Raw genomic sequence first — 24,525 nt, 5'->3', positions numbered from 1 at the left:
TCCATTTTTATTTTCACCCTTGAATCTGTACATCAATACCTTATTGTAGTTCAATTATTAATGGCTCTGCAGTGCAGCCTGGTAAATGGCCACTGCTCTTTTTGCTGGGTGCTCCCTGCTACTGAGATTCAGGTACTGCATGTATACAGGGAATTTGCAAACTGTCCATAGTATTTGGTACATATTGTAAAAACAGCGGGCATAGTAATCATAGGCACATTCTTTGAACTGTTACACCAAAGAAATGGTAACACCTTCATCCAAGAAATTACTCTGTAAGTCACATTTGCTGAATAAGTGGCTGTAAATCTAAATGTAGCCAATTTGACCATTAAGTATTGAGTTTCTACTGTAGATCTACTGCCCTCTGTTTTTTCACCTTCTGTCTCCTAAAGCAAAGCCACCATGCCCTCTAGAGGGCTGAGGCAGAAATGCAAATGAATTGATATTGCATGTCCAGAATGTATCACTTTATAATAATGTTTATGCATTAAGTCATTAAAACATGGTACAGTGCCTGACAGGTCTATGACATTAAAAATTTACCTACAAAAGCCCTTTTTTTTCTTTTTTTTTTAGATAAACTGTAAAATAACATACATCTCTAAACTACTTTGGTACATTATGTAAATACCAGAGTGTATGAATTTGAAAGGTACTATAGTATTACCACATGATGCCATCACTATGGTACACTGCTACAGTACTTTTGACAAGAGTTTACAATTATCAAAGTACATGCAAAATTATTAATGATTTATCCATTTCTGATAACTATTTGCAAGTGTTTTGATTTCATTGGTAATTTTGTCACAAAATTATTATAATTTAAAAGTTATTATAAAATATTACCCATAAAGTAATTCATAGACCTACACTATTTGTCAAAAGGTTGGAAGGCACAAAGGCTGCAATTATTCAACAATACAGTAAAAAAAAGGGAATATTAATATTTTATTTTACTATGTTCTAAAATTTTATTTATTCCTGTGATGGCAAAACTGGATTATCAGATTCATTATTCCAGTCTTCAGTACACATCATCCTTCAGAAATCATTTTAAAATGCTAGATGGCTGACAGACCATGGAAACGAAACCCAGGCCTCTGCAAACTAAAACAATAGAAACTATCTATAAACATCTTTATCTATGAATTATGAATGGGAAACTGTGTGCTTCATAATTATGCATAAAAGTAAGAACATCTCTGCAGAAACTGAAAGGGTCATAACCCTGCCTGACCTCCATCAGGTAGGTTGGCCCAGTAGATGACACGATATCCAAGCAGCATGCCGTTGAGCGCTTCTTTGGGTAGAGCAGACCAGGACAGGGAGATAGTCTCAGGGGTTGTAGCTGTTGTCACAACATTCTCAGGTGGGCGACTGGGCACTGCCAACCAAAACAGGATAGTGATAGTTAATAAACTTGATATTATATATCACGCAATCACAAAATATGTATGTGCATTGCTATATCTTACAGATAAAATTGAAAGCTAATAGGTGAGAGTAATTCATTAAGAGCTATTATAAATAATAACATAAATGTTTTCATGCCACAAAGCAAAGCATGTAAATACATTAAGAAACACCACTAATACAACAAATGTGGGAATCATAAAGTGACTAACCATCCTCTAGCGTGGTGATAGTCATTTCCTCCGAGGTGGGACCCATGCCTGCCCGATTGGCTGCTTGCACCCGCACCTCATACTGGGTGTACTTCTTTAGGTTATCCAGGGTGAGGGTTTCAATGTCCCCTGTGGTGTCTACATTGATGGTGTTGTATTGAGGGCTGCCCCCTGTCCCAAACTCCCGATAACACACTTGGTAGCTTCGGATCAAACCATTCTGCAAGTGTTTGAGGGGGGGCTGGAAAAAGAATAGATATTGTAACATCAGAAATTCTTAGATTCTCAGAAACACATGGCTGAATTCCAGTTTCCTAAAGTAAGTACTTCTCTAGTGATGGAAAATGTTGGGACCTACAACCACTTTTACCTTAAACTTTTTAGATTTATTCAACAAACCGCTGTGGCAGTTTCAACATCCCATTCAGAATCAGAATCAGAATGAGCTTTATTGGCCAAGTATGTTTACACATACAAGGAATTTGTTGTAGTGACAGAAGCTCCACAGTGCAACAGAAAGACAGCAACAGGAAAGGACACAGATAATAGAAGAATAACAACAAATAACCAAATATGCAATGTACAAAGCAGCAAAAACACAATATATAATATAAACAATTCCTTACAATATAGAAATATTCCTTACCATATTTCTATACTCTTTTCATTCACCAACAGAAAATACCATCATTTTTAGTGTATGGGGTTGTAAGGCAGAGTCAGTATAAAGAGAAAAAATTGATAAGAGAAAATGTAACTGTTGTAGGGTAAGAAGGTCTTTTGCCTTAAAGTTAAAAGAGCCAATCACTTCTGTCATCTTCTGTTTATTTACTTTAGAACTATTTGAAGGGAACATTCTGGGTTCAATCATTTTTTTTAAAAGAAACAAACTTAAAAACAAACAAACAAAAAAATCTCATCTCAGTTACCTATGTAACCCTCGTTCCCTGAAGAAGGGAACGGAGACGTCACGTCGGATGACCGATGAAATTGGGATCTCGCCAGAGAGACCTATCCACTTCGAGTGTAACTAAACGAGCAAATGGACATTGGCATGTGGTAATTCACATCCAGCTGCCGCTGATCAGAGCGTGAGTATAAGAGGCAGCAGGTGCAACGACGAAACTGGGATCCCTACCAAAGCGCCACAGGAACTGCCCCTTCCAGTGCCCTGTGTAGGCCTCCTGATCCTTCCTATAAGGCAGACGATAGGACCGGACAGCAGGACTTGGATAACACTGGGAAGCGTACCCTTCCGCTTCGAAGAGGCACACTGAGCAGTCACCTCCTCCCAGAGGGGGTTAAGTGACATTTAGTCATGTGAAGTAACCCCGTAGGGCCCCATTGCACATGGAAGTCTCTGAGATGGCTTAGGCTGCATCATTAGAGACGGCAGAACGTGGTCAGCCAGGGGAAACACGGCTCTAATAAGCATACCGTGGAATACACATATGGGATCCCAGTAGGGTCTCTCATATGGGCACTAGCCTCACACCAGATTTCAAGAATTCATTGGCTGAAGGCCTGGTGCCGAACACTCCACCACGTCTGGACGCCGGAGTGATGGAGGACTCGACAGGGTTTGCTTGGTTAAGGAACTCTCTGATTGACTCTGAGCCGGGCTTCCCAGTGCCACTACCTATTTGAGGTGAGAACACAGGAGGAAACCGGTAGGCTGTAAAACCTAGCGAATGTGTTGGGTGTTGCCCAACCCGCAGCTCTACAAATGTCTGTTAGCGAAGCACCACGAGCCAGTGCCCAGGACGATGCGACACCCCTAGTGGAGTGAGCACGCAACCTGAGCGGGTAGGGCACACCTTGTGCTTCATAGGCCAAGGTTATGGCATCCACTATCCAGTGGGCCATCGTCTGCTTGGAGACAGCCTTCCCCTTCTGCTGTCCTCCGTAACAAAGAGCTGTACTGAGGTCCTGAACCTCTGAGTTCTATCCACGTACTGTCGCAGTGCGCGTACAGGACAGGGAAAAGCTAGGGCTGGGTCTGCCTCCTCCAGGGGCAGCGCTTGCAGGTTCACCACCTGGTCCCTGAAGGGAGTGGTAGGAACCTTGGGCACATAGCCAGGCTGGGGCCTCAGTGATGCACTGGAGTCAGCCAGCCCAAACTCAAGGCACGACTCGTCGACCGAAAATGCCTGCAGGTCCCCCACCCTCTTGATCGAGGCCAATGCAGTCAGGAGTAGGGTTTTCATAGAGATAAACTTCAACTCGACTGACCGCAAAGGCTCAAAGGGGGCAGTTTGTAGGGCTCTTAGCACCAATGCCAAATCCCAAGAGGGTAGGGAGGGAGGCGTATGAGGATTTAACCTCCTGGCCCCCCTAAGAAACCTGACGAACAGATCGTGCTTCCCCACTGATCTCCCCTCTATGGGGTCATGGTGGGCGGAAATAGCAGCAACGTAAACCTTAAGGGTGGAGGGGGACAGCCTACACTCCAACCTTTGCTGCAGGAAGGACAGAACGTCCTTGTCCTGAAGACGCCCTCTGAGACGGCTAAAGGCAAGGCGTACTGCCAGCAACTCGAGGCAATTGATATGCCAACGCAGTTGGGGACCAGTCCAATCCCCCTGACACTGCATGCCCGTTGTACGTGGCTCCCCAGCCGGTGGCCGAGGCATCTGTGAATACCACAGCATGCCTGGATACATGCTCCAGGGGCGCTCCTGCCTAAAGGAACAAGGTATCTGACCACGGGCTGAAGGTTTTGTGGCAGGCCAACGTGATTACGGTGTAATCTGAACCCGGTGAGTACCGCGTTTCCACTCCCACCTCGAGATTCGGCCATAGAGCCAGTGCTGAGGTGGTCTCATATGGAGCAGGCCGAGCGGAACTATCGCCGCAGCTGCAGCAATATGCCCCAGGAGCCTCTGAAAGAGTTTCAGTGGGACCGCCGTCTTGCCTGATAAAGTCTTGAGGCAGTTCAGCACCGACTGAGCACGTTCCTGGGTGAGGCGTGCTGTCTGGTTGACCGAACTCCATGACGAAAAAAGAGATCCTTTGTGTTGGCACGAGTTTGCTCTTTTCCCAGTAGACCCGAAGACCCAACTGGCTGAGGTGCCTGAGCACCAGGTCCCTGTGTGCACACAACTGCTCTCGAGACTGCGCAAGTATGAGCCAGTCGTTGAGGAAGCGCACACTCTGTTCTCTCAGGGGAAAAAGGGCCACCTCCGCGACTTTGGTGAAGACTCGAGGCGAAAGGGACAGCCCGATGGGCAGGACCTTGTACTGATATGCCCGACCCTCGAACGCGAACTGCAGGAATGGCCTGTGTCGCGGAAGGATCGAGATATGAAAGTACGTGTCCTTCAGGTCGATCGCTGCAACCAATCTAGGGGACGAACGCAACCGAAAATGTGTTTCTGCATCAACATCTTGAATGGCATCTTGTCAAGTGCACGGGTTCAAAACTCGCAGATCCAAGATTGGTTGTAACCCTCCGCTTTTCTTGGGCACAATGAAGTAAGGTCTGTTTAAACCCCGAGGGACCGGTTCTATCGCATCCTTCAGGACTGCGATTTCCGCACGCAAGACAGGGGCATCGACGGCTTTGACTGAAGTGAACCAGATGCCCCTGAACTTGGGGGGACGCTGGGCGAACTGAATCGCGTAGCCGAGTCTGATGGTCCGCAGGCGCCACCGAGAGGGACCGGGACCCATGGTGGGGCAGCGAGGTGGAACACAGGGACCCGGCCCGGGGCCTCTGACGGCAGGGGGCGGGGTCTGGGAGTACAGTGTAACACTCACCTGATTCCTCCTCGTGTGGGAGGAAACACAGGAACCTGGCTTGAGGCTTGTGACAGCCCGGCGTGTGACAGCCCAGCGTGTGATGACTTGAAGTAGGGACTCCAGTGCTACTGCTCTTACCTGGTTCCACAAATGGGCAGGAGGGGTGCTCTTGGGCAACCACCCAATGCCTGGCGAGAGAGGGAAGTGATCCTGTGTTGCACGGTTCACCACTCTCCTCCTCTTGAGACCCAGAGATTGAGGAAACTGCTCTTTTATTGATGTTTTGGGTACTGCTGGCTGCTGGGCCAGAGGCGGAACAAAAACGAAACAAAAGTTTCTCCACCCGGCCCTCCTCCGGGGGAGGGAGCAGTGCAGTCACCATCTCCCGATGAACAGTCTCCTCCATCTCTGAGGGCTGGGCGTCCTGTCTGCGACCGGCTCCACTACGCTGCCTGGTGGAAGGCTGCTGCGGCTGCGTGGAAGCGGGGGTGGCCGCAGGGGGGAAGCAGGCTGAGGGGCTGCAGCCGGAGTGGAAGAAGCAGGTTTCCTCCGGCGCATGATGTGCTTGCTCGCCTCAGTCTGCTTCTGTGCTGCCAAGAACTGCTGGGCAAAGCTCTCGACAGCGTCACGGAAGAGGCCGGTCTGTGACACGGGAGCATTCAGGAACTGACTCGGAGTGACTGACTGAAAGGGAACTAATATTAGACTGTAAAAAAAAAAAGTTGAGCAAACTTAAAATTTTTAAACTTTAACTTTAAACTTATTTTCGTAGGAGATTTTTGAGTTTTCTCAACTTTTTGTTGGATAAACTTAAAACAACAAGTTGAGAAAACCCAAAAATCTGCTGAAGCTGGTTGCTTTAAATGTTTAAGTTCTCTCAACTTTTGATTTTTTACAGCACTGTAAAAAAATAAATAAAAAGTTGAGCAAACTTAAAAAGTTTAAGGAAACCAGCTTCAGCAGATTTTTTAGTTTTCTCAACTTGTTGTTTTAAGTTAATACAACAAAAAGTTGAGAGATCTCAAAAATTTCCTAAAAAACCAAGTTGAGAAAACTCAAAAATCTGCTGAAGCTGTTTGCGTGAAAATTTTAAGTTTGTTCAACTTTCTTTCTTTTTTTTAGTGTGGAAGGAAAAACTATATTTTAATGCTTTTGCAAGTGAATGCAAAGTTTATCTGGGGTGTACAAAAGCACTGAAATACAATATTTCCTCCATCTCATTTTTTCTACCTTCATGCCCACTTAGTGGCTCTGTTAAATAAATAAATAAATAAAAACCCACACACATCACAACAGAAGTGGCCTATTTTCTTGGAGCAAACAATTTAAATATTTAAGTTAATTCACCCTCAAGAGAGTTAGACAATGTTACAGATCAAATGATACATATATTAGTTTTTATTTTATTATTATTAATGATATATACCTCTATTGTCACCTCAATTAAAAAATATATATATTTATGAATGTATGTATGTAAGTTTCTGTGATAATTTACATTAAGTCACTACTGTTGATATAGCTTAAATCCAAAATATTCCTCAAAAATGCAGCATGATTTGGCCAGCACAAATACCAGTTTTGCATACTATAGCAACACTAGTGGTTCCTCAGTTGTACCTTCCATGTGACTTTGATGCTTTGGGATGAGATTGCTTCCAGCTGCACGTCTTGAGGAGCGCCATCAGGTGCTGGATTGATCACATGCAGGAAAGACAGAGAAAATAATGGACTGAGCCACTAGGTGGCGGCACAGATAATAAAATGTCCGATACTACAGAGAACTATAGAAAAACCTCACAAAGCCTCACACCATTTTCAGTTGTAGGAATACTCACGTGCTTCATCTGTGGTGATGGTCAGCTCATTGCTTGGTCTGCTTTCGCCGATCTGGTTTTTGGCAAACATGCGGATGTTGTAGGTGGAAGCAGGGTGGAGTTCAATGATGGTGGCCTGATTCAGCTGAGGGGAGACGTCTTTGGTCATTTGAGATGAGGCCCATGAAGCTTAAAGAAATACAGAGGAATACAGAGTGATAATGCTATAAACCACAAGAGGCTATGCTACAGTCATTTTATCATAGTTTAAAGGGTGTAGTAATATGAAAAGTAATATAAAAACAAACAAACAAACCACTTAAAGTTTACAATCATAGAATTTAGCCAAAAAAAAGAAAATTGAACATTGGTCATTCAGTCTGATCTATTAACGTAATCTGTTTGTTTTATTTCTATTAGTCTTTAAAACAGATTGCTCCAGTCCAAGATGCTGATCCAGCTTCTAGTAGCGCTGAAACCCATCATATGACTGCATAACAACACCTATATATTACTCTATCAACAATACTTGTCTTCAAGAATATAAATAATAACAATAGATTGAGACAATAGATTGGGGGGGGGCTCATACATGATTTGTTTTTATAGTTGATGTCATATCCTGTAATGGGGCTGTTGCCATCAAAGCCCATTGTCCAGCGAAGTGCGATGGTTCGGTCTTTTACCTCTCTGATTTCAACCTCGGGAGGGTCTGGACGATCTTCAGAAAAATGTTGGTAGAGATTAGACAATAAATAACATACTTTGTAAATATATATATATGTAATATAAATGCAATAATTGCATCTCATATTCAACTTTACCTTGTACTATCAATTGAATGATTCCTTTATCTTCACCATAAGAGTTAATAGCAATGCAAGAGAAAAAGCCAGAGTCTTCTCTGACGGTATGCAAGATCTGTGAAGAAACAAATGTACAAAATGTGATCATTTGACTAGCACATAAAGACATTTTGGTAGTTGCTATAGGATATTGCTATGGGAGCTTTGCTGTTCACATTCCATTCGTTCATGGATAAGAGTTGTTTTGGAGTAATTTCATCATTTCATTTGGATGTTCATGAGTCAGGTATAGTGTTTTGAACTATTACATTTGAATGATTATATTTATTAGGGTACAAATGACTCAAGTAAGACCCTCAGCAGACATTGTAAAATGTTGTTTTGCACAAACATCTATCTTCATCTATAAACAATATTTAAGAGTGGAGAAAAAATAAGAAAATTTCCATAATTTTATAAAGATTTGACTAATTTCCACAACTTTTCATGTTTTTGAGAACACTGAATTATATTCTTTACTATTATTTTCTTCGATTTTTCTTAAGAATAGGTAACGCACACACCGAAGCATGCATCTATGAAGGCTTGTTTCATATCATGTTCAGATGAAGTAATTGTGGCACAAGTGTAAACATCCACCTGCATGCTATTCCAACCATAGTATCCCAGATTATGTGCTTGATTTCTCATGAATTTGCTGAAACAAATATGAAAAAAATAAATTCTGCGCATGGTTTCTGAGTAATCTTTTGTGCAATGTTATACAAAACAGTTACACAGATTTGCAAAACTTTGAATAATACTTACTAGGACCATCAAATGCCTATTTAAGTGTTTGCAGACCTTCTTTATATAACAAGGTAAACACATCTTTTGTTGATTTATTTATACATTTAATTTTTTATCACCAAATTAGTGCTTTTTGCCTTTCTGTACTGTACATGGCTTGAGCTATGTTAAAAACAGCATAATACCACTACACTGTAATTTTTTATACATATATAAATTATTCATGTTATAAATAAAACAAAGATTGGTGGAGTAAATTTTAAAAGAAAATACAAGTTCAATCTTTTTTTTTAATTCTTAAATTTCCTGTTTAATTTCATTTTATTTGCTGTTTCTTTGTAATTATTTGTGAAATACTAGCAACTTCTGAGTGAAAATTGTTTCAAAGTAAATCCTACAAGATTTTTTCCCCACTGTACTTCAGCTACACCTGCAGGTGAACAGTAGGAGGAATTTATGTGGGCATGGATACCTGAAACATGCAGCATGTAACAGAGCATACTGTGATAGGTACTTTATGCCACAATGCAATGCGTTTGATATGACCTCCCACCTCTGGTATTATGAATTAACTGGAGGTAATATCAACCTGGATATAAAATCACTTCTTTGACTCATTATTTGACTGGACTGCCAATTATCTGCGATTGTAAATAAGACTATTTTTTTCTGAGATAATTTTACTGTTGAGTCAAAAAAACAAACAAACATATACAATATTTACATATACACAAACAAACAGATTATGTGAACAATGCTTAAATTTGAATAGATTATTGTTGCACACTGCATAGTTCATGTTCAAACAACAAAAAAAGCGCACAAAGTACACATTATTTAATGTGTAGCATGTAGTACGCATACATTTGAACAGTGTGGCATATCGAGAGCACATTTTCCCATTCAGTCAGTCACTAATGAATAAACTCACGTCTAGTCTTATTGAATACCACTCGGAAATCTGTCACATTGCCATAGTATAAATGAGTTGTAAGAGCAAGTTTTGTGTTGACAATAAGGACAAATATAAGTTTGTGCAAACAGTGGATGATTGTTGACAGGAAATGGTGTCGGTCACTGACAGCTAGTCCAGGGCAACCCTGAATATGTGTCTTGGAAATGAGGCGTGTGATTGCATTCTCAGTGTAGATGGTCTCTTTGCTCACCTGCAGGGTGGATATGACCTCATCTCCCACTTCCTTCACAGTAACCACATAGCGGCTCATGTCTGGGTTGATGATATGAGATTCCTTCTCCCAGCGAACCTTGATGGGCTTTTCACCGTGAGCAGTGCAGCTCATCTCAGTCATGTGACCCTGTTCTGCTCGTGTGGTGTTGGGGTAAGACGTGATCATGGCAGGAACTGAAGAGAAGGACAAACAGAGAAAGACACATTGTAATGTTATACGGATGAAATAATATTTGTCGACCCAGGCACATACTTTCACACACTCAGCACAGAAATACTATACATCCATCATAAAATATTATTCTCATTACATAATAAACCAATCAATCAATCAATGTTTTGTTGTATATTGTATACAATATATTACATACACAATATTTTAATAATGCATTCACTAAGAAGCAAACTAATTTATTAATCAAATAAGTTTTAGGATTTTGAAAAATGTAAAAGAAAAAAAAAAGCATTATTTCTAACTCATTATTGCTAGATGTAAATGTGTGATATTTAGCTTGCAAATCATTTCTATTAAATGTTTCCTTGTTTCCAGTGAATCACAAAATATTATCTTTGGAATATTTTCAAATCATGCTGGGATAATATGGATCATCATGGTTGCCAGTTCAAAGATATTAAAACAAAAAGGGGACATACCAAATACTAAGAAATTCAAGTGCATTGTTTATATTCAGTTTCACTCAAATCATTATACTTTATAATGACATAAGTATTACATCAGTGAAAATGCTAAATTGAAATCTATTTATTTTGAATATATATAGACTGCAATGGAAATCTAATTCGAATCTACTCATTATTAATAACAATACCAAAACAATACTTGATTGATCAATGTGATTTGGACAAGTTATTTACTGAAAATGCCCTTCGGAAAACTGGTTTGATATACATAAATGTAATACCTATCAGCTTATAGCCAACACATTTAATATACAAAACAGCATCTTTAAGCACAGACAGCTGACCTGCATTGTGAGGTCAGCGCAGGTTGTATTACTTGGCCACCTCACCACAAGCAAAACAGTATATAGGGTCACAGTAGAATAGCACATCAACATGTAGATCTGGAGCACACACTCTTAAAATGTCTGGACCTGTGATAACCCTTGTGGACAACTAATTTGGTCTACAATTATCATTCGTTTTATTGTCTCATATAAAGCCTTGGTATAACAACTGACCATTTCCACTGCTCCATAAGTGTCTTTCTTCAAAAGTTTGTTTCTAATGGAGCTGTTATCAGATCTCCTCATATGAAGTAATTGAGCTGAAAGCAAACTGAGCAGTTCACTGGCGAGAAGTTCACAGAGCAAGTGCAGACATGAAAAGAGGCACAAGACCATGCTCAGGCCTGTCTCACCCCATCCACTGTCTGAAACCTTGTTACCCTCAAGCAGTGTGAGGGATCTGTCTCTCTCTCTCGCTCTTTCCTGGCAGACATGGCTTTGATTAAAGGATGAGCACACTTCGATTATTCATATAGATTCTTCTGCTTGTTTCGCTCAGCAATACTAGCACCGGTGAAGCAGGACTGTGAAACTCTCCAAATCATCATGCACTAGGGTTGGGCTCTATGATCCTACAGTATATACCTTGTGATGGTAAGTTTGTATCAATTGGATATCAGGACATCTATTTGTTAGTTAGACTTTATGTAGAAATTTGGAAAATATACAGGAAGACATGCCCCCCCCCCCAAAAAAAATACCACAAGGAAGAACTTTTTATAAAAGGGTGTAACTAAAAGTTTAACTTGGTTCTATTTAGCATGTTTCTTAATATAAGTAAATAAATAAATAATCTCAAAATTTTCAAAAGCCTATCAATTTAAGTGAAAAGCTGAAAATTAATAATAAAAAAATCTATTTATTTAGTACAGTATGCACTGCTTTTGCTTTGATGGCAATGGTGATATTTTGTATTCATTTTTAATTATCATTCCTTTGATTTATATTTTATATAGTTTATTTCTAAATTTTAAAGATTCAAAACAATCAGAATTTAAATTCAGAATTGTCCGATTTATAATTATATTTGCATTGCTTTTTAAGTCTTTTGATTCTGAGTCCATTAAATTCCAATTAAAAATAATAAATAATCAAATGAGATAATTACATTTCATTTGCGCTTCAAGTACATTTATTATTATTTTCCAAAAGCATGCATTTACCAAAGAGGGTCCCAAGCCCCTTAGATGTTAAATATTTACTTGTACCCATGAGCTTTTGACTTAATATTTGAATAATTTAAAGAGGCATGTTATTGGTTAGCTGATGTTAGTTTATGGTCACATGACATGCAAGTGAACAGACGGAATATTTAATCTTTTTTTTTTAAGTAAATGTTTATATACCTGCACATTTATAGTCCTAATGATTATATTATATTATTGTTTCAACTCTAATCATAAAATGAACAACATTATACATATTAAATTAATTTGCAGCATTTGATTTGATAATTACACTATATCACTATTTTAGTTTTAATTCAATGAAGTGTGCAGCCACTTTTATTTTAATTTTAGATTTGATTTAATTATTAGCTTTTTATCAACTCATGGACCTCCTGCAGTTCTTTCACAAACACCCAATTGAGCATTTTTTGGTTGAATTTGCAGCAGAAATATTGTGATGTTGACTGTAATAAGTAGTCTGTGATATGTGATTTTGTACAGTCCACCCACAGCATTAACTGTTGAAGAACAGACAGACAGACAGAGACAGGGAGGAAAAGAAAAAGAGGCACATACATGCAGTCTCTCCATGCCCAGACTCTTATTACGGTGTGAAGTGGCGGAAGTTGACATGATGGAGAGTGTCAGAGTCAGGCCTGTGAATGTTTAACTCTCATCTCTTATTCACTCACAAGCTCCACGCAGCTGCGCCATACCAGAGAACGCTGATTTATTTTGCATGACAACTATGAATTTTAAGTACGGCATTTAAAAAAAAAAAAAAACGATAATATCTCTCCACCTTCTCTAAATGTTATTGCTCTTTAGCGGAGGGTGCTCTCTGAAGATCTGATGCGAGGTTGAGACCTGCACTGAAGCAAGATCCGGAAGATATGGAAAGGCTAATTTTTATTTTAACTACAGACAGTCTACGTTTTCAGCAGCCTTATTTAATTAGGCATTTTCCCCATTAGTTTCTCTGCATACAAACAAACCAGCTTTGAGATTAATTCAACTTTGACTTGAAAATGGAATAAAGATTATGTGAAAGTGACATTATTATCAAGTGTTCATTATTAACTATCGACTAATAAGGCCTGTTCATAACAGGAATTATAACTATAAAGATAAATACTATAATATTAGTGTCCATACCAGTGCGCAATAATATTCTGTTTATTATGAGCATGTCCTTATAATAAATTCTATGAAATGCTCAAGCTCTTTAAAGGAGGAATGTTTTTTATCCTTCATTAGCTGGGAATAATGGTTTGAATGTGATTCCAAAATATATTGTTCTGTTGTGCTGTGGACTCTGTTATTCATTTACATTAAAAATGATTTTTAAAACTATATTGTTAATATTACCATTTTTTGTTTGAATGATCCTAGTCAACTGCTATCTGCCAACTTTCCACGGTAACAGTGCCCTTTCTGAGTGGAGGAATTCTCTTTAAGATTATGGGTAGCGTAGTGCTAATTCTGCCATTAAATCAGCTTTTTAAATGAATTATTTGAAATAAAACCGAGAAGACAATGAGGTGTAGCTTTTACAGAAGTATACATCAACACCTAACAATCTTGGTGGGTCTGTATTGTAACATTTATACAGTATTACAAAAAAAAAACTATTTCTCTATGGAGAAAATTAAAAGGACTTAAGGAATATCACTATTGCAGTTTTGTTTCACTAGTGCATTTCATATGATATTGCAGAAGACATTGACATTGAATACAATGTGGGGGGAAAAATTCAATATGGTGAGTCCTCAGTTCTTAGAAATTCTCCTTAGTACACATCCAAAAGAGTGTGTATAATCTCATTTAAAGTCTTGCAGTCAGCACGAGAGGGGCTTCAGGCAAGAGGGGCTCTAAATGGTATTCCCATAACAGCTTAGTTGATGTATATTTTTAATATCCAGCAATATTACAGGCTCCTGTAATAAAGAGAGAAGGGGGAGCGCTGATGGCAGCTATAACCGCACATCAAACAGAATCTCCCTTTATTCATTTCAGCAGCCATAGAACAGCACCTAAATATTATTAAACAAACCAGGGAAAGCCACAGGGAGGACAGGAGAGAGTTTGATATTCACAACATGTGTGAGTAAATGTTGTCTTTCACCAGCAACATAGATGTGTTTTACAGCTAGAAATAAGACTTTACAGTTTTGAAAAGTGACATATTAAATATCTGTAAAATTCTTTAAAATGGTAAACACTGTGATAAAGCAATGAGGTTGGCAGTTGGACAGTTACACAAGGTTTTTGCATACAGAATTTAATACTGATGTTTATATAAATATCCTTTCAATAATTATTCACTGTTATCATATCGTTTAGCCTACTCTGATAAATAATGCTAGCAGTCATAGGTCTCTATTTTTAGGGTATGCATTAATTGATAAAATGAATATACATTGAGTGCATTAATACAGTTAGTACATTAATACGTCACAAGTCACTTTGGATGAAAGCACCCACTAAGTATGAATAAATAAACAAATAAATTTAATTATTAGAAAAATAATTTAATGCTAATACACTTCCAGAAATATACCCAAAGTTCTGTTGTGAAACTCTTACGGTCCGATAGGTGTAAACTCGGATTAAATGACATCAGAATCATGTGGCGCAGCTGATTTGTTCCTTTTGTATCAGCAGCCAATCAGCTTGATGCTCAACATTCAAATACTTGGCTTAGGGCTGCCCCTTAATAGTCGACTAAGCATTAGTCGACCAGAAGAGGCTTGATCGACCAAAATTTTATTAGTTGCTTAGTCGCAGAAAAAAATATCCACAGGCAAAGTCACGCATTCTGTGACGGACAGATCGTTAACGGCCGGTCTTTGTGGAAATTTGTGGGAAGTCTTTGTGGGAAGTCGTGGCCTAATGGTTAGAGAGTCGGACTCGTAATTGAAAGGTTGCGGGTTCGAGTCCCCGGCCGGCAGGGATTGTAGGTGGGGGGAGTGAATGTACAGCGCTCTCTCCACCCTCAATACCACGACTGAGGTGCCCCACCGAACCCCCAATTGCTCCCCGGGCGCCGCAGCATGGCTGCCCACTGCTCCGGGTGTGTGTGTGTGTGTGTGTGTGTGTGTGTGTGTGTGCGCGCATTTGTTCACTACTCACTGCTGTGTGTGTGCACTTGGATGGGTTAAACGCAGAGCACCAATTTCGAGTATGGGTCACCATACTTGACAATACGTCACGACTTTACTTTACTTAAATACAGTACTCGGGCAGGACATCCAAATGCTCGCATATCATTCATCGATCTCAAATAAGACTTAACGTCTAAAATATGTTAGTAGCAGCAACTTTACATGGCCGCTCAATCTAATGTTAATCTAGAGAAATGTGCACTATTCAAGTGTTGTGGAATTGTGTAGAAGCGGAGTGTGGAAGTTGAACAGTAGCACTCACTGCAGGACAGATGGAGGCGCCGTCACTTGCTCTTAAAATACTTCCTCATTTTTGGTCATACAGATAAGAGAAATACAGCTTTCGAATCTGTAAAGACTCTACATTTATTTGTGTGCACTAACAATAACAAAAAAACGTTGCGCTTTTGTAAAATAATGAAAGCAAAGAGGATGCTCTTTCTGTCGTCTCGGTCTCTGTGAACTTGAGTGCGAAACTCTGTGAAACTCGCTTGCCCTACAGATGATCTATAGAGAGTGAAATGTCTGCTTGCAAATTAACCAATTCAAATGAAAAACAGTATTCTCAGATTATGTAATCCATCTGAAACATGCATACAGGAGCATCCACTACTGCGGAGATGACGAGTCGGTGTCGCCGACTTCATCTCTTAAACAGAAAACAAAGAAAGCACTAGTTTATCAATCCATTATTAAAATGTTAATGCAGCCTCTTTACTGTTTTTCCCTGACACATCCATAATCATTACTTCTGCCGGTGTGCTGTGGCAAGTTTTATGCATGCGCTTGAACACTTATTAGGCTATGCAGGCAACTAAAGGTTCATATTTATGATTTAAATGGTTTATTAATAAACGTGCAATTAGTCAACTAATGCTTCAAATGAACAACTACTAGTCGACCAGAAACATCTTTAGTCGAGGGCAGCCCTAACTTGGCTAGTGTTTGCTGTAACAGTTGCAGTTTACTTCAGAAACCCTCCTCCTTACCCAGCTCCACCTGTATAGATCTGCTTATGGGCAGAGGTGGAAAGTAACAAATTACATTTACTCACTTTACCGTACTTGAGTAGCTTTTTTTGTCTACTTCTACTTTTTAAAGTAATTTTTACTTAATTATATATTTTTTTGAAGTATTGTACTTCGCTATATTTTAAAACACACTAATTACTGAGTAAAAAAAAATAGCTCCCAGTAAACTACTGCATAATGGGCAGGAGAACAAACTGGCGCTAAAACCACAAGAAAGATGCAGACGGACAACACAGGCGTTATGGTGCAGACCCAGCTGAAAACGAATGATTCAGTCTGTTAAAATGCATTTAGAATGATCACAAAATTGAAGATATAGGGGCAGAAAATGTATACATTTATATAATTTCACATAGTAAATAAATATCACACGAAGAGTGCCATTTTTTTCTCCAAAAATCAGCATGATTACAAATAGATTTTTTTTCAACAGTTCAATAAGCAAGAAGTTAATTAAGAGACACCATATTGCCTGTTTTTGCTCTATTTCGACAACAAAAATAATCCGAAACACAGCCACCATAGCACAGCTTTGCGTCTCTGAGCAATGATGGTGATTTGTTCCTGAATGAATCAACCTTTTAAATGATTCGGTTCAGTCGCAATGACTCACTTATTAACAGTGACTTGCTGACACCTACTGGCGGTTTTAATTTCAATTTTAAAGTATCTTTTGATGTTTTCTTTTTTTTATATAATTTCAAATCAGTATTCAACATTTTATGTCTTATATATCAAAGCATTATTTCTGCATTTGTAACTTCAGATGAAGCTTCTGTGTTTCTTCTGCATTGCAAAGATGAATTTTGTTGATACTGATTTAATTTGCCTGGTAACAGCCCAAATGTCTTATTATTCTAAATAACTGATTCCTTTAATTAAAAACAACTACTTTGAGATTTATCGGCCTATCCCAGGGGTGTCAAACTGAGTTCCTGCAGCGTTTAGTTCTAACCCTGCTCCAACACACATACCATGTAGTTTTCAAATAAGCCTAAATGATTAGATTAGCTGAATCAGATGTGTTTAATTAGGGTTATATCTAAACTGTGGCCCTCCAGGAACTGAGTGTGACATCCTTGGCCTATCCCTTGTTTGCCTCCCTCCCACTGTTAAAATGTAAGTAAATTTTAAATGAGCTACTTTTTACTTTTACTTGAGTAGATTTGTAGACTTGTACTTAAGTACAATTTCATTAATGTAATGGTACTTTTACTTGAGTAGAATATTTTCGTACTCTTTCCACCTCTGTCTATGGGGTGATTCATGTATGCTATGTGGGGGTATTTCATATATGCTATATGTGCAGCAGAAGTACTTCTTACATGCTCACAGCAGCATGCTGTGGATGTATTGGCAGTAGCAAGTCTCTGTACTTGCTCTGCCACAGCAGCAACGTAGTGGATCTATTCCGCCAAGACCAAACACATTAACATTGTCATGTACATTACCTTGCTATACCCTCAGAGAGCTGTCATGACAGAACTAATTTTCACGATAACCGTTTACTGTTAAAAAATCAGGTAACAGGGTTGAAATTTTAAGCTTCCTCCCTATTGACAAACATAACATTAATTTACTACTGTTCAAAAGTCCATGATTCTCAGAAATGTAGATTTTTTTGTGCATGTGATCTACTAAAACCTGGGTCAAAAATGTTCAGCTACTGTCTTGAAAGGACAGCATCACATTCAAACAAGAAAGTAATCAAGGCAAGCATGCAAATAATATGTCTCACTCTTTCTACACACACGCACACACAAACAAAAGATGAGTCAGAGCGTGGCGCATATGTAGCCTTTAATGGTCTTTATTGTGAGTTCAATGAAGCATATAAGTGGTTTAGAGATGCACATAGGATAAAAAGCATGAACGATGATCATCTGATGGAGATTCAGAGACTCATTATAGCGGCTGAACAGTCAATGACCTTGGAACCAAAAAAGGTAAATATTTATATTTCTATACAGTGTGTAAAACTGTAAAAATGACAAAACTGTAATCACACATCATTCGCATTATGTCAGTGTGCACAGCAACTGAGCCTTAAAATATGCTTGGCAATTTGGACCAGGATTTACGGCTGGGTGTGAATTAACTATGATAACTCCATTTGTGTTTTCCACTTTGATGGCCATGTTGAATATGATTAGTGTGTATGGCGTATCATGCCGTAGGAATACAAAGGCTGCAGCAACAACTCTGGGTGTATATAATCCATTTCAGCCCTCATTTTATCACCAGTACAGGGGCACCCTGGGAAACTAGGCCACCTCGTCACATTGCCACGCCTGAGTGGGCCATCTACCCCCTTCTCTCTCACAAACACACACACTCATTGCCTTCTCTGTGCAGGCCAATGGAGTGAGGTATATTCTCTAGATTGGGAGGGGCAGCACGAGTGTGTGTGTTTGTGTGTGTGTGTGTGTGGTTGGTGGAGTGCAGCAGGCTGCCATGCTGAAGCAATTCCCCCTTTTTCTTGCACAATTGGTCACAGTCTGAGCATGTGCTTTCTCTGATACTGAAGGCGAAGGAGCGCCAACAGATCCACACAAGGAGAAAGATGATATAAATGAAAACGAAGCAAAACACCTTTTCTATCAAGCTTAATGACTGTTAATTGAACAACACTAAGTCTGCCTATATTTTTAAAATACACAATAATCCTACACTGAAAAAAAAAATCATAAGATATCAAATTCTTTACAAAATGACAAAATAGAATAGTGCACGATAAAGAAGTGAAAAGCAGAAGAGAAAAAGAACGCAAGGTATGTTAAATGTATTTTTCCTAGTAACTGTGTGAGAAAAATTTACAAAAATGTAGTTCATGAAAATCTGGACATCCTCTCTAGCTCTCTTTGGTGCATTTATGAGAGTGCAAGAGAGAAGCAAGACTATCTGAACCCCGAATCATGTTCTTTTGAATGAATCAATTGATCGAACAAAAAAAAAAAATGACTAAACCATCTGACTCACTCACTCACAAACTTGTCTCACTGAAGTAGAAGATATGATGACCAAAATTATATTTTTAAAATTTGTTCATTTTTAATGTATAGTTTTTAGGGATGCTACATATTTTTACTGAAAAAAAGAAAAGGAAAAAAATACTGAGAAACTGAGAGAAATTATATTTGACTGAAGACTGAAATAATGCAGATTCAATAGCAGTAGTCCATCTAAATACTATATGCATCAGGGGGATATCAGAATATTGTTTTCATTATGACCATACACTGCCCTTGAAATTCTGGGTAATTTAAACTGATTTTTGACCATTCCATCTGTAAAATACTATTTTCTTTTAAAGGTACAGAGCACAAATAAAATAAAATCAATTCTGATGTTCCCCAAGGCTTTGTCTTGGGCTGCTTACATGATGCAAAATGCAAAACACAAGAGATGGTGGACAACTTTTATAGAGGAATCTTGACTCAAATTATCTTGACTGTCTCAAATTATTTTTACTCTAAGGAAAAATACAGACTTCATTCAATTTTCAATTTTCAGTAGTTCATTTTTGCTGATCTAAATGAATAGTGATGTTTAGACAAAAGGAAAGTGACAATGCGAACAGGCTACTGGTGGCACTGCTCTGTTGGTTTGGTCTTCTCCTCATGCCAGAGTAGGCAAAAATGCTGTGCAGTGGGTTTAATGGAGGGAATGTAAGTCTCTGCCTGCTCAACAAATAAACAGTTCACCAAGGAGCACAATACCGTATACACAGCAGTCAACAGGGCAGAAGACCCTCAGGTCCAGGCACACACTCAATCACACACGCACACACACACTCAGATAGAGTGGCACAGCGCAAACAAAGAGAACAAAAAACATTTAAATATAATACATGTCTATTAATAGCAATCTGATCACATCACAATCAACATACATTGTGTCACTCATACACACACACACACACACACACGTTGGTTTTTGTGGTTTATGGGGACTCTCCATAGGCGTAATGGTTTTTATACTGAACAAACTGTGTGTGCTATTGCCCTACACCAACCCTACACCTAAACTTAGCCCTCACAGGAACATAAACATGCACACACACACACACACACACATACAATCAACACACTCCACTTGACAGGGTCTTACTTTTAACGGTGAGGTACATGCTCTTGCTGATATCGGCTCCCACGTCATTGCTGACCTTGCACAGATAAAATCCAGCATCTTCCTCCAGGACGTGTTTTATGAGCAGAGAGCCCTTCTCCAGGAGCTGGATACGTGAGCCAGAATTCAAGGCGATGGGCTGGAACTGAGGTACGCCAGCACCTAAGACAGAAAACAGAAACAATTTAAGGTCTGTATACACTATATTTAGAAATGTTGTATATTTATATTTTTAATATTTAGAAATTTGTAATGAATATATAATGTTGAATTTAATTATTTAATTCAAATATTTAATTAAAAAAGGTTACACTAAAACGTATTTCATTCTAGCATAACATAACAAAAGTGACTGCTTCATGAGGCAACATGGCTGCCATATGTTTAAATGTAATCTTAAACATCTGATAATCCGATAGCAATCAAACCTTTTTTATGATCAATATCAATTATGTTGTGTTTACATCTGATGATTTCTTTATTGGATTTAAAGATCTCTGAGGGGAATTGTTTTTTATCTGGTGTGTCTTGTCTGGATTAGGATTAGATGACACTGTGGGACTCAGTTATATGAAATAAACCATAATACCACATGAGCATCTTAATCTGACAAAGCTACAGCATGTCTGCACAACAAAACAAAATAATCTTCACTGTCATGGAAAATAGGTACAGACTTTCAGGATATCCACCTTAGTTTGCAATGTGGAAATAAGCTATTTTCTGTGATTGTGCAAGACATCTGATTCATTAGCCACTATAGGTGCAGTAAACGGTAAAACTATTTGTGCTACAGTACAAACCAGTGTGTTTATAATCAATGTATGACAATACATTAAAACAATATAGCGAGAAATAGCCGTTTGCAATATCACACATTTTTAGTATAGCTCAAAATAACCGAAAGTGGATGACACCAGAAGCCTTGCACATTTAGAAATGGACCTGCTCTTATGTTAAAAAGAAGGTGGACGCTGTGCTGAACATTTATAGATGTTGGAATACTGTACCTGGTTATGAAGTGTTGAAAAACATATATTTGTAACATAAAGAACATTATAATTGAAACTCAATTAATTCAGAAAGCAAATAGAAATTTATTTTCTGAATGTAGAAATTTGATGTCAAAGAATGTAACCTCAAGGTCAATCTAGAAAAAGCACTCCTTCACCCACAATGCCTCTCTAACATCATGGACTCCATCTGACCCTCGTTTCTTTCATTCAAGCTCTGTTCACCCTCCCAATGTGCAGCCCGGTTTTTTGTTGTGTATATGGATTTCCATTTGTGAGCTTTCATCTACAATGTGTAGTGAGGGCTTCAAACGCTCAGTCCCCTTCAGGAGGAATCATGGTCGAGCGAGTCACCTGCTCCTGCTCTAATCCAGTAATCCAGCTTCTTTGACCATGGCCTCAATGCAAACACACACCTGTGCCCAGCCCACCTGTCCAAATCACCCCTAAACCTGACTAAAGTTATGTCCACACCAAATGTGTCTGCGTTGGGTCTGCGTTTAGGTTAATCGTAACTTAAAAAAAACCTTGCCAATAGTATAATTGCAGCTTTAGAACAGCTGTACTGTTTATCACTCAAATAGCAGCTGTTCTATTTATATTTGTTCATATGCAGATGTTCTGTTCATACACAGTGTATAAATAATAACAATAATAATAATAACAGCTGGAAATAGTTTATGTTAATAAACTAAATATATTTTAGAGGAAAATCTGCTTATTATAATGCACAAAGGCTTATTTTTTAAACATTTCTTTCTCTGGATTTTGAGGAAAATGTAACCTGGAAATGTTTTTTTGAGATTCACCAGTTTTTTTTACAGAAATTCTTAATTGCAATAATATTTCATATTGCTTACAGTCTTTTGTATTTTTGCCCATAGACAATTGTTATGTACAACAAGAAATAATATATAATTACATATTTGCAAATACTAGCATACCTTTTGAGTGGTTCCATACTATAGTGGGGATTGGGTTTCCCTTTGCCGAACAATTCAGGATCACTGATTTCCCATATATGCCATCCTGGTCTCTTGGCTGTACCTCAAAATGTGGCGGAACTGAGCATAAAAAGAATATTATTTTTAAAAACACGTATAACACAAAAGCACCATTGAAAATGTATGTATTTATATATAAGTTTAGAGACAGTTTAAAGAACAAAAACTGAAAAATACTTTTTTTTTCCTAAAACATAATATAAAATTGGAACTTAATTATTCACTGTAAAAAATGTCCATGAATTTAACGGTAAAATACTGTAAAAATGCTACAGTAAAAACCTGCTAAATGGTTAAAACTAAGTTCCCCTACTATATACGGTGAAAAACTGGACTGGACATTACATGTAATTTTACGTTTTTTGTTGAAATAACTATGTTTCTTTTTTTTTAAATCAGTTTTGTACATTAGGTTTGTATGTTACACCTAACGTTGTTAAATTAATGTTTGTTGCATTATTTCAGTTTCATATGTGTTCCCATGATGGTGTTTAGTGTTTGTGTGCACCTTCTATATATGTTAATATTCAAAAGCTGCTTGTGATAGGCTTTGGTCCATCATGTGACTTTCTCATCACATCTGCTTTTGGTGGTTATCAGTGTGTTACAAAGGTACAGAACAGGTTTCAGTACTTCAAGAGGTTGATATATTAACATTATATCAGTTAATTTTAAATTAAAGTTAAAACCGTAAAACCTAAAACATTGCTACCATATTTTTTACAGTAAAATTCTGGCAACCACAGCTGGCAGTTTTTTACCGTAAATTTTACAGAATTTATTTCCAGTGTACAGTGAAAACATTATTGGTAATTTTTTTTAAATTATAACATTATAATAAGAATAGCTAAATTTCTCTCAAACCTTTAACGATGAGTTGTATGCTATGCTCGACGGCAGCAGCCTCATTACGGGCAATACAGGTGTAACTGCCGTTATGAATTTCCGACAGGTTTGAAATGCGCAATGAGCTGGTGAAGTCTATGTTGTCTATGGTGACACCCAGGCTGGCATTGATTGGTCGTCCATCTTTGTGCCAGGTTATAGACATCGGCAGGTCGCCGGATATGACCACGCAGGGGATGAAGACACGCTGACCAATGGAAGCGCTCTGAGAGTCGGAGTGTTGGATCAGAGGGGGCACTGAGAGAGAGATGGAGCAGTAACACAGATGCTGTTAGAAATGCACCACCAAATAAAATCACAAACAAAGCAAACAACGCAATTGTAATTTAAAATGTTAACATATTATTGCACAGAAAAAGTTTGATTTAGAGTATGCTATGGCAGTACATTTATGTTCCTAGTCTCCTTATAGAAAATACAGAGCAAGATTCATATAACCTTTGACTAAATGTGATGCAACTTTATGAAGAAACACTAAATGTAAAATGAGCGGTTGGGGTGTTGTAAGCGGTTGTGACAAGCAGCTCAGAACGCACTCAGTATGGGCTGGTGGACAGAACATATGTGATCACACATGTACAATTATTTGTGATTTGCAATAATAAGGCTCCAGTCGGCCTTCATTACAAGCCATTACAGCTCAGAATCTAGAGATTTCACAGAGGAGGAGGCATAATGTGAACTAATGAGAGAGAAACAGAGCAAAGAAAGACAAAATAAAGAAGACTATAAAAGGGCTCTTTCGTCTCTCAGTAAATTTGGCATAATGCGTTCTCCGGGGACTTTGCAAGCATGGTGCTAGTCAGCCTGTCGCGTTTGAGAATCAATGAGTTAAAATAACACTGAAATAAAGCAGCACTTCAGTGCTTATGTAATTCACAACAAAATGGGGATAATGGACTCCAGGGAATCCCTTCGCACGCTTTAGAATTTTAAGCATGAATTGAGCAAATTAGCTAACTCAATCACATCAGGGGTTTTTTCTGTCTTTATGTCTTTGTCTTTTAATATTTGTAATTTTCTTTGTAAAATTTGTAATGTTTGTAAAAAAAAAAAAAAATGTTTTATATATATATATAATCGTTTAATATATATGTGCTGTCAAACGA

At 38.4% G+C, this 24,525-nt stretch overlaps 1 protein-coding gene across 1 annotated transcript in view; it reads right to left on the bottom strand.

Annotated features, from left to right (window-relative positions):
- Positions 1-24,525, bottom strand: part of LOC306851656 (cell adhesion molecule DSCAM-like) — a gene marked incomplete at its 3' end in the record, with an annotated part of 145,473 nt that overhangs the window by 21,360 nt on the left and 99,588 nt on the right. The window contains exons 9-18 of the mRNA XM_079388062.1: positions 23,375-23,653; positions 22,451-22,570; positions 20,476-20,655; positions 9,951-10,147; positions 8,014-8,110; positions 7,782-7,910; positions 7,211-7,378; positions 6,993-7,063; positions 1,632-1,872; positions 1,244-1,390 (exon numbers count right to left, since the gene is read on the bottom strand). Coding sequence (XP_079244188.1) covers positions 1,244-1,390; positions 1,632-1,872; positions 6,993-7,063; positions 7,211-7,378; positions 7,782-7,910; positions 8,014-8,110; positions 9,951-10,147; positions 20,476-20,655; positions 22,451-22,570; positions 23,375-23,653 — 1,629 coding nt within the window. The remainder of the gene's footprint in view (positions 1-1,243; positions 1,391-1,631; positions 1,873-6,992; positions 7,064-7,210; positions 7,379-7,781; positions 7,911-8,013; positions 8,111-9,950; positions 10,148-20,475; positions 20,656-22,450; positions 22,571-23,374; positions 23,654-24,525) is intronic.

The sequence above is a fragment of the Barbus barbus genome, assembly GCF_936440315.1.
Source record: "Barbus barbus genome assembly, chromosome: 31".
Taxonomy (NCBI): Eukaryota; Metazoa; Chordata; class Actinopteri; order Cypriniformes; family Cyprinidae; genus Barbus; species Barbus barbus.
Note: the sequence above shows the minus strand (reverse complement) of the source record. Positions and strands in the feature narration are given on the sequence as shown.